This window comes from Bison bison, unplaced genomic scaffold, assembly GCF_000754665.1.
Source record: "Bison bison bison isolate TAMUID 2011002044 unplaced genomic scaffold, Bison_UMD1.0 scf7180017864345, whole genome shotgun sequence".
Classification (NCBI taxonomy): domain Eukaryota; kingdom Metazoa; phylum Chordata; class Mammalia; order Artiodactyla; family Bovidae; genus Bison; species Bison bison.
The window spans coordinates 3,408,712-3,422,811 of NW_011494917.1; the positions used below are offsets into that span (position 1 = coordinate 3,408,712).

Sequence of the window (14,100 nt, forward strand, 5' to 3'; positions counted from 1 at the left end):
TCTTTGATAAATGTCATGTTTTACTGACAGTCATACAGTCTGTGCTAATACAGCTTCTCTCAGAGATTTATTTCTAAACACATTTAACATTCAAGGTTGTGGGGGCCCACTAATAATGGAAAATATGCAAATAAAAATCAGTGAGATAATTTTCTGTTATAAAAATTGACTATGTTTAGAACAGAGTTACACTGTGGATAGGAGTTTAAATCGGTACAAACCTTCTGAAGGGCAGTCTGGCAACACACATGTATATTAATGCACATATGTATATGTACACACACATGTACGTATATATACATGTCTCATACACACAAGCGCAGATATGCACTGCTACTCAAAACAAAGCAGAATAACAGTCCACTGTTTTCTCTGCCAGTCAGCTCACCGCGCAAGCATTATGTTCAGTTCTTGGTGCTGCCCTTACAGAAAGACATTGAGAGACTCATCTCGCAGAGGGGGACTCAGACAGTGAGAAAGCTAGGATGTTAATAATAAAATCCTCATGCCTTTGACCCAGCAATTCCATCAATTTCTAAAACCTATCCTGTGGAAATAACAAGTGTGCTTGTTATACTCGTTAGTGATGCAAAGATTGATACACAAAGATAATTGTTTCAGCATGGTTTGTTATGGAGAAAAATGAGTAGCATTCTCAAATTTCTTAGTAAGGGATTAATTAAGTAAACTGGGGACATTTTTAAATTGCTTAATATTTTTAATTTGAAACAGTCTCAAGCAGCAGAAAAGTTGGAAGAACAATATAAAGAACTTTTCCACCAGATAGGTCCATGTAATACAGCATTCTTCTGTGACTTTTCAGGAATATAATTTGAATACGTTCCTGTCTTCTAATGTTGCATGCATTGATATTAACAAGAGATCTTTATAAAGTTAGAAATATCCAAAGCCACATTAACTGTTTCATTTTTGCTATGATTTTAATAAATATTTAAATCTAAAAGAAAGCAGTAAGGTTTCCCTTAGGGATATATCTCCTAAATTCAGAATGTGTTAAAGTATGTACCTCACTGGGGAAAATAAAGAGCTACTTTCTGACAGGGGCATTCTCTTTGGCAGTCACAGTTCACCCTTTCAAATCTATGAATTAACCACCGAATAGTACTACTGCCTAATCATCAGACTTCACTTAAGAGTTGCCAGTTGTCTCAATGATGTTTTACAGCAAAAGGATCCAGTCCGAAGTCTTGCATTACCTTCTGTTGTCAGGTCTCTCTAGTTTTCCTTAATCTAGGAATCCCGTTACAGTTATGAAATCCTGTTGTAATTGCTCATGGATTGGAACTGGTTTTGTTTCCCCATTAAACTGAGACCTTGAGGATAAAGACCTACACTCATGCCGTGCGTTTGTCACAAGGCCCTGGATGTGCAGCAAACGCTGAGTGGCGGTGAATGAATGAACCACTGAAAGAAGGCACAGGTTGGAACTCAACCTAGTGTTACAGAGAAATAGTACTTTCCCAACTGGTCTTCATGTCTATTCTGTTTGTATTTTTTGGAATAAGTTTCTTGGATCATGTCTTTCTACTTGTTATACTTTTGTTCTTAATCACTCAGCAAACTTAGTGATTGATCATCAGCTAATAAATACCTCATATGAGCTTAGGGAGTTTAACACTTTAAGTTTGAATATAAATGTTAGATTTGGAGGAACTTTGAATATGGTACTTGTTACGAACTTTGTACTTGTTATTCTTTTGTAGCATTCCGTTGCACAAAGAATAAAGTCTGTGCTGTGATATTAGAGATCATTTATGGTCTGGTTCCATTTTTCCTTTGTAGTTCATCTCCTACTATTCCTTATTTTGTACTTTCCCTCACAGCCAAATCTGATCACATTTTTCTGATCAGACTCTTCCATGACTTTGCGTAGCTGTTTACTTTTGATACTAGTTCAAAAGTTGCCTCTTGCTGAGCCAATACTTACCTCTTAAAATAGAAGAGATGGTGTTCTCCTGTCTGATCCTGGCATATTGTGGCTCTCTTAATTAAAGTTTATTTCATTTTATGGTTATGGATTTAGCTTTTATATCTTCTGCTGGCTAGCAAAGGGGCCCTGCACTCAGTACTTTGCATATGACAGGTATTTAATACATATTTGTTTTTTTTAAATTAGGCTATTATTAGGGAGTACATTGATCCCATATTGGTAAAAAAACAATTTAAAAACATGTAATTCAAGTAAATAAAAAATAGTATGGGACTTCTCTGGTGATATAGTGGATAGGAGTCTGCCTGCCAATGCAGGGGACACAGGTTCAATCCCTGGGCCAGGCAGAATCCACATGCTGAGGAGCAGCTGAGCCTGTGAGCCGCCCCTACTGAGGCCACATGCTGCAACTACGGAAGCCCGTATACCTCGAGCCTGTGCTCTGCAACGAGAAGCCACTGTGCTGAGGGGCTCCGCACACCACAGCTAGAGTAGCCCCTGCTGTCTACAACCAGAGAAGGCCTGTACACAGCAAGGAAGACTCAGTGCACCCAAAAATTAAAAGCAAATTATGAAAAAAGATAGTAGAGAAGGATATTTACTGTAGCTAATAGTAGAAGATGTTAGCAGTAGAATCTTGGCTAATTTAAAATTTTTTTTGGCTTGTCTGTAATAAAATTATTTCTGTATGAGCATATTATTTAATAGCAGAGAAGATTGCTTATAATTTTAAAATAATAATTTTTGATCTTTAAAATTTTGTTAAGTAAATGAAACTTCTTTAGCTGGAGAAAATAAATAGTAGAATTTGTTGAAGTTCTCTATCTGGTATTAAACATGCCATTCACATGCTGCTGAATGCTAAAAATACTCAAAAGTTAAAATAAGAATTGTAATAAGATCGTTATTTGGCTAAAATATTATTAGGGCAGGTTGTTATAGTGTTAAGAGACACGAACTTATAACATCTAAAATATTCATTGGTGGGACTTCCCTGGCAGTTCAGTGGTTAAGCCTCCATGCTTCCACTGCAGGGGACTCAGGTCTGATCCCTGGTCAGGGAACTAAGAACCTGCTTGCAGTGCAGTGCGGTCAAAAAACAAAATGAAATATTCGCGTGGGATTAATGTGAATTTTTTTCTCCTATAGGATTATAAATAGAATAGTTAGGAGAACTAAGAGAAAGTGAAGTCGCTCAATCATGTCCGACTCTTTGCGACCCCATGGACTGTAGCCTACCAGGCTCCTCTGTCCATGGGATTTTCCAGGCAATAGTACTGGAGTGGATTGCCATTTCCTTCTCCAGGGGATCTTCCCGACCCAGGGATCGAAGCCAGGTCTCCCGCATTGTAGACAGACGCTTTACCGTCTGAGCCACCAGGGAAGTCCTAATATTAATCTCTGTAAATGTAATATTTTAATGTACATATGAAGTTGTGTTTCCTTTATTAATAGTTCTTAGCTTACATTTGGAAAAAACATGAAATTAAATAATTGAAATGTTTTCTTTTCTCTCTTTCAGAAATCAAGGAAGGACCGAGGTAAGATTATTTCTATGGAAATTTTATTTAAAACACAAGATTATTTTACTATGCATTAGGGTTAGTAAAAAGAGGGTAGTGTTTGCTCTGGAAAACTCCACATGAAACTGGTGGCTGGTCAGGAAAACATAGTAGAGTGTAAATGCCGCTCTTGTGTGAGTGAATAGGCTCCTTTCTAGTTGCTCATACTTAGCATTTTTCTACTTTGACTTAAATATCCCCTCTCTTAGTACTATGAAAACTAGTATTGCTTCAGTAATACTTTAACATTATTTCAGAGTGGCAAATGTATTTGACACAGATTTTTGAAGGCCTTAGATTTTGACCCATTGAGTCTAGGACATAATTTGTGGTACCTGTCACATACTAGAGAGATACTTAAATAATACTTCCTAATCTTTCTATGTGATTGAGAGATCAGCACTTTATAAATCCCTTTGATGAAAAATTTGGGGAGATATGGTAAAAAGCATTTTGAAAGATTGGGTCTTTCAAAAAAGACCTACTGGGTCTTTTCATTCTAAACCTCAATATTGAGTTATCCTTATACATATTTAGTTGTATTTGTTGAAATATTTGAAAGTAAAACAGCACCATGTACTCATATGGTAGTCATTGGATCTAAAAAAGAAAGCCATCCTCTGCTTATGGGAGTGTTGAAGCTTTCTGAGTAAATAGATCTCTTCCCCCTGCTTCAAGCAGTTGCTTTCTTAATACTTACTGTTCACTCATTCAGCAAATACTGGTTTTCTTCTGTGTGCCGGGCATTTTGCTCGGACATGGGTAGATGAACAAATGGATGGATGGATAGTTCTGTTTGTATATCCATCCATCCACCTAATATTTATTTAATGTATTTACGGGTATAAATATAACAAGACATGGTTCCTTGACCGCAGATACCTTAGGGAAACAAGTTACTTCTGTTTTACAAATAGAATTTTTTCAGCCGTAGACTAGAGGAAACATTTGAAAGCTATCTTTATAATGGTAGATTAACCCCATTGTTCAGACAAATAGGAATAGATTTATGACTAATTATTAAAGCTTATTTGATAAAATTTTTTAAAAGTGCTTCATAAAATGATTGGAAAAGATTCACATTAAAATATTTGATTTATAGTCACAGTTTCTGTACAGATACTTTGAATACAAAAGTATATTGTAATAAGCTCTTGTTAATGTGTCTACTAGGTTTCATTTACTTTGAATGAGGATCTTGCAAATATTCATGATATTGGTGGAAAACCGGCTTCAGTCAGTGCTCCTAGAGAACATCCATTTGTCTTACAAAGTGTCGGAGGACAGACATTAACCGTGTTCACTGAGAGCTCCTCAGGTGAGTGGGCGTAGAATCATTTAAATGCAATTCCTGGACGTGTTGTGTAGATTATCTCTCTCCACACACTCTCGAAGGTCATTACCAGGGCTGTTCCACCTATGGTTCTTTCTACCTCTAATTCACATCATGGTACTTCTCTGCTCGGTGCTCGAAGTCCTTTCCTGTGATTGATGAATTTTTGACTGTTACTGGAAGGGTTTAATTTCCATTTGGGGCATGAAGAAATAGAACAAAGCAGATGGAAGAGTGTGGTGCATCAAGCTGTCTTCTAGGATGTTGAGGAAACAGTATTATGAGTTTTGCCAAGATAAGGTCATCCTTGCCTGTTTTGGTAAATTGATATTCAGCAACTGTAAATTGTGTTTTAAAAAATACTGCTTAATACTAGGGAGTATTTAGTCAAAATATAGGAAATACTTTGGCTCTTGTGCGCTTTCTGTATTTCTTAATGCATAGGGATTGACTTCTTTTAACTGATATCGACTTCTAAGAAGCTTTGCATGGTTTTAAATTTTGTTTGTTTGCTCTTAAATGTTTTAATAGCTCAGTAAAAGGGGAGCAGGTGTTTCAGTTTGTGAATTAAATATAGAGGGGACTTTTTTGGTGGCGTATGTAAGAGTATATGTTCATTTTCATTGTTTCTTGGTTTTTAAGCTTCACTGAATTTGCAATACTACTAGTAAAGCAACAGGCTACCTCATTTTAACAGAACTAATTTCTCATACCTAATTCAGAAAGTTTATTTGGTTGTATAAAAGAAAAACATGCATGGTTTGTTGTATTTTCATTAAACATTACAAAGAAAGGTATAAGAAATTATATGTTAAGAACATTATTGTTTTAACAGAATATACAGTTGATCCTTGAAAAATGGGAAGGTTAAGGACACAAACACTCACAGTTGAAAACACAGGTATAGTTTACAGTGGGCTCTTCCTGTCCAGGGTTCCTCCATGTTTGTAATTGTGTGTGCTCGAAGTCAGCAAGTATAGATTGAATAGTACTGTGGTTTTTACCATTGAGAAAAATCCGCATTTAAGTAGACCCTTGAAGTTCAAACCCATGTTCTTCAAGGGTCAGCTGTACTCCAGCAAAGTTTCGTGGTGTCGTAGATTGCCAATATCTGCATAAACTGATGTCAGAAAATCATTGGGGTTTTTTTTCCCCTTGGATGTAGAATTTAAAAAGTGGTAAATTGTAAATTTTCTGTCATGTGGTTTAAAGTTAAGGAAGGTGAAATTGTTATTTACTCAATTGTGTCCAGATCTTTGGGAGCTCATGGACTGTAGCCCACCAGGCTCCTCTGTCCATGGAATTCTCCAGGCAAGAATACTGGAGTGGGTTGGCATTCCTTTCTCCCAGGGATCAAACCTTGGTCTCCTGCGCTGCAGGCAGATTCTGTACCATCAGCCACCAGGGTTTGTTTTATTTCATTATTCTGTTGCCATAATTTTCAGTGTAATATTGCTGGAAGTAGAGAACGTTAAACATATGCATTTTCTCCTGGAGAAGATTCAGCCATTCAACAAATATTTATTGTGTGGTACGTTGTGCAGGGCACAACATAGGCACAATTAGTCTACCAACTGGTTGGATTTAATAAGACCTGTCGAACCTGTGAGGTTTCCTCTACCTCTATGGTTGTTCCTGGAGTGGAAGAGGCGTGGCACCAAAATGATAAAAAGGAAGCAGTCTGAAAAAAAAGCCTGAGGTGGGGAAACTTGTAATTCCTTGGTAGAAAAAGGCACCCTGTTTCAGATTTTTTACCTTTTATCAGGTTGGTGGTTTTTCTGAAGTATAACTCATTGCTGGTACTTAAACAAAAGACGGTGATTTAGAAAGCTGAGGTTTATTATCGTCAAAATTAATCTTTCGTATTTAATCTTGTAAATCCTTTCGGTAGTGTTGTGCTCTTTCTGAACATGTTGTATTCACATTTGGGGTTACAGTATACTCCAAAGTGAATATGGCTTTATGAGGATTATCTTGCCAGGAATATGGAAAAGGATCAAGATTGTCCTTCTTCTGGAGTTTGTACAGTATGTTCTTTGTAGAACTGTGATAATGCAAGTGAGGTCTATGTTGCCGTTAGATGGTGCACACTCCAAGGCAAGTCTTTGGTGCCTAATGTCATTTGTTCTGTCTCATGTCATTGTTCCCTAACTCTCTTTGCACCTTTCTTTTTTTCTATGTATACTTTTTATTTTATTTGGCTGCATTGGGTCTTAGTTACAGCATGTGGGGTCTAGTTCCCTGACCAGGAGTCTAACCTGGACCCTCTCTATTGGGAGCACAGTGTCTCAGCCACTGGACCACCAGGGAAGTCCCTCTTTGCATCTTTCCGTGGTTTAATTTCCTTGAGGACAAGGGTGGAAGCTGGAGGCTATTGCAGTAATCCGGGGAAGGCATGACAGAGATTTGATCAGCGTGGTAACAGTGACAAAGGTCTAGTCTCTCACCTGATATCCCATCCCATCCTTCGTTGTCTTAACAGACAATCCACTTGGATTTCTCATCACCTGAAATGCAGAAGATACAAAATCAGATTGACTTCTTCATTCCTTTATTCTCCACATGTCCGTATCTCTGTCAGTGATACATCGTTCTTCTGTTCTGAGCCTCCTCTGACTCTCACATTCAGTCAGTTGCTTGTTAGGTTATTTCTATAGTAGAAATACACATTTCCTTCTTGTTTTTCTTTTTTTTTTTATTATTCGTTTTTATTCATTTGGTTCTGCCAGGTCTTAACTGCGGCTCGTGCGGTGTGTTTTAGTTGTGGCCTGTGTTATCTGGTTCCCTGACGAGGCACTGAACTTGATCCCCCTCCATTGAGAGTGCGGAGTCTTAGCCGCTGAATCACCAGGCATGAACCGCGTACACATTTCTTGATACCGTTTATACCGTCCTCTGAACACTTCAGCCGTCCTCTCTACCCTCCAAGCTGCTAGAATCCCTTCTCCCTCCCCAGAGCCTCCCGACACTGCTGCCTCTCCTTCTTCCCTTGTTTTTCTCTGTCAGGGATTTGTTTGCTTTTTATAGTCGTCACCAGCTTTCCCTTTATGACTCCAGTCTTTGTTGATTCTTCCTTCATCTAGACTTTTATGGCAGTAAGGTTTGTATTACTCACTTTGTCCCTGAATTAAACCTTATGGGCAGGGGACCATGTCTCATGCTTATTGCCAGAATGTCTCATATAGGACTGAACACAGTACTTGGGCTCGCTAAAGCAAATACGTATTGAAATAGTTGATTTTCTCCTAAGTATTACTGGTATTCTAAAGGTACTCCTTAGACTGGTTTTAACTGATATGGCTTGTTAGTGACAAAGGGTAGATTTTCTTATTTCAAAGTTAAGTCTTAAGAACTTTGAGATTCAAAATTGAATATTAAATTCCTTTGTTCCCTACGTTATTTCTTGCTCATTATATTTTTATTTTGGCACGAATGATTCTTTTACTTTTTCTTTGCCAGTCAGTGCTGTGTGATGTGACACTTGGTTGACCACTAGACACGTTATCATATTGCTTGGTGCATTTCCTGTGTGCTGAGAATCAGTTATATAATTTTCAGAGGTTTGAATTAAGCTTTGTGTGTATCTGTGTGTGCTTTACAGCATTCAAACTACAGCTGTTTTCTTCTGTTGAATTTTTTTCTTATCACTGCTTTTACATGATTTTTGCTGTTGTGTAAATTATCACCATCTGCATATTGCTAGTTGCCATTGCAATAGAACTCTGAGTTTTTTTTTTTTTAAGTATAGTTGATTTACAGTGTTGTGTTAATTTACAATGTTGTGTGTTAATTTCTGCCGTACAGCAAATGATTCAGTTATATACACATACATTCTTTTAAAAATTCTTTTGGTTTATGGTTTATCATAGCTGCATGTGCTGTACAGTCAGACCTTGTTTATCACTTCTATGTATAATGGTTTTCTGTGTCTGTGAGTCTCTCTCTGTTTTGTAAATAAGTACCATATTTTTAGATTTCACGTATAAATGATATCAGGTGACATTTGTCTTTGACCTGCTTCACTTAGTCTGATAATCTTTAAGTCCGTCTGCGTTGCTGCAACTGGCATTATTCCATTCTTTTGGGGCTGAGTGGTATTCCACTGTGCATGTGTAAATGCTGCATCGTCTTCCTCCATCCGTTGGTGGACATTCAGGTTGTCTCCATGTCTTGGCTATTGTGAGTAGTGCTGCTCATAACTATTTGGTTTAGGAAAATTGAAGGAACTTTTTGTTAATGTTTACATCTTTTTTGTCATTAAGCAGTGATAGTTAACAAACGGATAACCTATTGTACACTTATTTTGTCCACTGTGTTGAGTACTCCTTAGCAACTGTTTCACACAACAAGCCTATGAGGTGGAAACCACTGTCATTTAACTGATGAGAGAAACAGGCTTACCTAGGATATAATTTGACCAACATGCAGCTGGTAGACCTGTGCCCTTAATCATCATACTGGTGGTTTTCAGAGTGTAGGTGCAAAATTAATTTTGTGAGTAACTGACAGCATTGAAAAAAAGAAAGAAATTGGGAGAAAAATGAACTTTTATATTTGGGAACATTTCAAACACATGCTGAAGTAGAATAATATAAACTCACCCAGCTTTTTTAAGGTGCTGTTGGTGATTAAGAGGGGCTTCCCAGGTGACTCGGTGGTAAGGAATCCACCTGCCAAGCAGGAGGTGTGGGTTTAATCCCTGGGTCGGGGTGATCCCCTGGAGAAGGGAATGGCAGCCCACTCCAGCATTCTTGCCTGGGAAATCCCATGGACAGAGGAGCCTGGCAGGCTACAGTCCCTGGGGTTGCAAAGAGTCAGACACGACTTAGGGACTAAACAGCAGCAGCAGTGATTAAAAACAAATTACTTTTGTAAAAAGATAGTTCCCTTTTTTCAAATATGTTTGCACCCCTCATTGTCCTGCTGCATTTTATTTCTAAGCCTTTATAAAGTCTATAAATCACTGTGATTTTATCTAAATGATACATTGCTTCACTTATTATAAACCTCAGTTCCTTTGTAAATTGCCTATTGGGTTTGTCCTGCAGAAACAAAAATAATCTGTCTGATCATTGTCTGCAAATTATGAGTATGTTTTTAACCTGCCACTTTCCAGATACAAAGCTGTGTTTATATGTTATGTAGTGCAGTGATTTCCACCTGGGAGGCTGCTTTGCATCATCTAGAGACATTTTTGAGGACTTACTTCCTTGGTGGCTCAGTGGTAAAGAATCCACTTGCCAGTACAGGAGCTGCAGGAGACTTGGGTTCAGTCCCTGGGTCAGGATGTCCCCCTGGCGATCGAACTGGCAACCCACTTCACTAGTCTTGTGGAGAATCCCATGGACAGAGGAGCCTGGCTAGCTACAGTCCATGGGGTCACAACGAGTTGAACATGACTGAGTGACTTGAGCACGCACACAGAGACATTTTTGACTGTCACCCTGGGTGCGTGTTCCTGGCATGGAATAATTGGGGGTGTCATCAAACAGCCTGCTGTGCACACAAACAGCTCCTTGCAGCACAGAACTGTCCAGCCAAAAATGTCAGTAGTGCCAAGGATGAGAAACCCTCCTCTTGTAGAAAAGAAGGTGTTATTTTAAGTGGACCACCTATTTGGTATAACTACTGGTGAGATTAAAGTTATAAAATAAAAATGTTTGGTTTTTTTTTGACGGAGCCAACGGGAGTGATGAGAACCTGTTCACCTCTCCAGTAGCTGGTTTTTTTTGTTCTTCTCCTGTTCTTCCCCTGCCCCTCCTCCTGCTGCTGTTTTTATTCCTTTTGACTTATCAGAAGAAATTTCTGTGCTTTTAGGGGACTGCTCTTGAGGTTTTAGCTTATAACTTTTAGTTGGAGCATTTATTCTGTTTACATTTAAGATAACTATCAATGTGTGTATTCCTATTGCCATTTTCTTAATTGTTTGGGGTTTGTTTCTGTAGGTCTTTTTCCCCCTTCCTCTTTCTTTCTCATCTCTTGTGTTTCCCACCTAGAGAAGTTCCTTTAGCTTTGTTGTGAAACTGGATTGGTGGTGCTGTGTTCTCTCAGCTTCTGCTTGTCTGTAAAGCTTTTGATTTCCCCATGGAATCTGAATTGAGAGCCTTGTGGGTTGATTGCTCTTGGTTGTAGGTTTTTCGCTTTCAGCACTTTAAATATATCCTGCCACTCCCTTCTGGCCTGCAGCTTAACTTTTCATTGTGGAAAAAAAATTTAAGCATATGTGAAAGTAGAGAAATAGTATAGTGAAACTCCATGTGCCTGTCATCTAACTTCGGACTTCAGCATTTGGTTGGTCTTGTTTCAGCTCTTCCCCAGCCACTGTTCTTTGTACCTCACAGGGTCATTTTAAAGACAGCCTCACACAACATATCATTCCACCCTTAAATTCTTAGTACAAGTCTCCATAAGGATTCCTTTTTTAAAGATACATAAGCACAGTAGTGTTATAGTACCTAAAAAAAATGGGCATTAATTGCAAAATACCATCATAGATGTCACCAGTGGAGACTGTTTAATGCTCTTGATTAATCGTCTTTCTTGATTTTTTTTCCCCCTCTTTATGTTGTGTTTTCTGATTTATGGTTCAGCTGTATGTGAAATCACAGTGGTTTGCAATTTTATAGCCTATGTTATCCACTTGAACAGGTACCACTGGAGAAAATACAATTCATCAAGTCATTTGTATTACTGCGAAGGCATGGAGCAATCTTTCTGCAAAACTGTTTGAGGAATTTGGCTGACAAAGAAGTGACAGAATAGAAAATCATTTTTAGAGCTGTATGTACCAAGGCACTGATGTGAAATTTGTAACACTGTTGGAGGGGAAAATACTTAAGTGATGTTTACTGAATGTCATGCATTATTCTCAGATTGCATAAAATGTTAACAAATACATACATTTAGAAAGAAAAAGATCTTGTCAATGCAATATGACCAAACTCTAAAGAAATAGAGGGCTTGTAAAAGAAAAGCTAACAATAAAATAGAAGCAGTATAAGAATTTATATGATGACCAGACTAAAAGTGTTACTAATTCAATATGGTTTCTTTGAGTGGGGAATGTACTAGTGTATCTCGGTAAAGCAGTAGGGACATACAGTTTGTATATAAAGCTCAATTTAAAATGTTACTTTCTTGTTTATTTCTTTAAGCATAATTTTACTTATTCCCTCGCTGGCTGTGCTGGGTCCGTGTTGCTGTGCGGGCTTTCCTCTAGCTGCGGGCAAGCAGGGGGCTGCTGTCGGTACGCAAGCTTCTGTCTGTGGTGGCTTCTCTTGGTGCGGGGCACAGGCTTCAGGGCACGCGGGCCCCAGTAGCTGGGCTCCCAGGCTCTAGAGCACAGGCTCACTAGTTGGAGTGCGTTTGCGTAGTTGCTCTGAGGCACGTGGGATCTTCCCGGATCAGGGATAGAACCCGGGTCTCCTGCACTGGCAGGTGGATTCTTTATCACTGAGCCACCAGGGAAGCCCTGGAATGTTAATTTCTTGAAAAATTAAAGAAATTGATCACAAAGAATAGAGAAACCAATTTCATCTAGGTCGAATTTAAGTTTAAAATAAACCTCTTGAAAGTTAGGTCAGTTTATTTGTCTTTAATGCAAAATGACTTAGTAAACGTTTTAAAATTCTGGAATAAAACCTCGTTCCTCCATGTTTATACCAACTTGTTAGAAATAGGCAGCTGTGGCCTGGCCAGAGGTGAAGCACTGATAGAGAGCCAGTGTGCTTTTTGAAAGACTGTTTGAAAGGAAATTCAGCTGAAGCCTTCTTTAAAAATTTATTTTAAGGACCGTGTGTGTGTGTGTCAGTCGCCAGTCTCTTGATTGTACTGTGTCATTAGCTGTTCCAGAAGAAGAGGGTTGGGGAGCCCTGCAGACACATACTGTTTTCACATTTTTTTCCTTTTCCTTTAAAAGAGCTTTTCTGGAGAATATTTTATGGTTGGAAGTTGTAGCCTTCTCCTGCTCACAGAGAAAAAAGCACACCACCCAGGGTTATTTACAGCTTTGGTTTCTCTTCTGTAACTACACACAACTTCATGACTGTGAGGATTTGGTAGATTTTTTTCTTACTTTGTAACTTGTTATGTATCACAGCTAAACAGTTTTTTGAGAAGACCCCCTATATTGTTCAGCAAAGGAAAAATATCCAGTGATTTGGAGCGGTTCTCCATCTCTTTTCTGTGTCTTCTAGGTGAAGGGTGATGTTCCTTACATTCCCAAGTTAGGGACAGACTGCTGTGGTTTAGGAATTGTGGCATGTGTCATAGATGCTCTGGGTGCTCCCCCAACCCCACGACCCGTCAGCCCTGGCCGTTCTGGGCACACTGGCCAGTGTCGAAACCTCAGCGTCTCTCTGTGTCTCTGCTGGCCGGGAGGGTGGGTCAGAAATGACAGGGTGTCAACCCGCACTCTGGGAGCCAGTATTGGAAAGGACTGGGTGAGTGAACACCCAGCCCGCTTAGTGCCCAGGTAGGGTAACCCCGGGCACGCGCCCTGCGCTGTCTCACAGAGTTCTTCCGCACGGCGGCCGCACCCGTCCTCAGTGCTGTGCAACTGGTACCTGTTTTCTAGATGCACCTCTTCAACGACTTCTTTCCCCTTCCTGTCTCTTTTCTTCAGTCCTCTTCCAGTGTTTCCTGGGATCACCTGACCAGCAAACTACTTGGAAGCCTTTGGAGCTTCTGGAGGAAATAGTAACCAAGATACTAACCAAGATAGAGATAGTAAACTGTAGCTCTCTCTTTATTCGAGAACTGAAAATGATGTCTTTATAGGGGTTACTTGGCACCACCCCCCTGCTTTGGCCGTGCTGCTCGGTTTATGGGATCTTAGTTCTCTGATCAAGGATTGAACCCATGCCCTCAACAGGGAAAGCCTGGACTCCTAACCACTGGACCACCAGGGAATTCCCTGGCGCACATGCCTTTTTAAAAAATCATGGACCAAATGTGGTATTATAATCCTTTTTAAATTAATATCATACTTCGCAACTGACCATGTATACTCACACTAGTATTTTTGTGAGAGTTCTGGTGTGTTCTCTGATCCTCAGCCCTCTCTCTTGGATGGTCTGTGCATCCAAGAGATTTTAGACCCTAGTGTGTTTCCTGGGGACACCACACATGAAGCAGACTCCAGTCGGCCCAGATGTCCCAAGGCTGAGGTTCAGGAAGGTTTTACCCAGGAAGTCGAGGTGCGCTTTCTGGCCACATCAGTTTTCCCGTGGCTGTGTCACTGCCTCTAATCACCG

General features: G+C 39.4%; 1 protein-coding gene across 1 annotated transcript in view; it reads left to right on the top strand.

The window, feature by feature from the left end:
* GTF2F2 (general transcription factor IIF, polypeptide 2, 30kDa) overlaps window positions 1-14,100 on the top strand; it is a 125,999-nt gene that overhangs the window by 19,631 nt on the left and 92,268 nt on the right. The window contains exons 3-4 of the mRNA XM_010854623.1: window positions 3,474-3,492; window positions 4,687-4,831. Coding sequence (XP_010852925.1) covers window positions 3,474-3,492; window positions 4,687-4,831 — 164 coding nt within the window. The remainder of the gene's footprint in view (window positions 1-3,473; window positions 3,493-4,686; window positions 4,832-14,100) is intronic.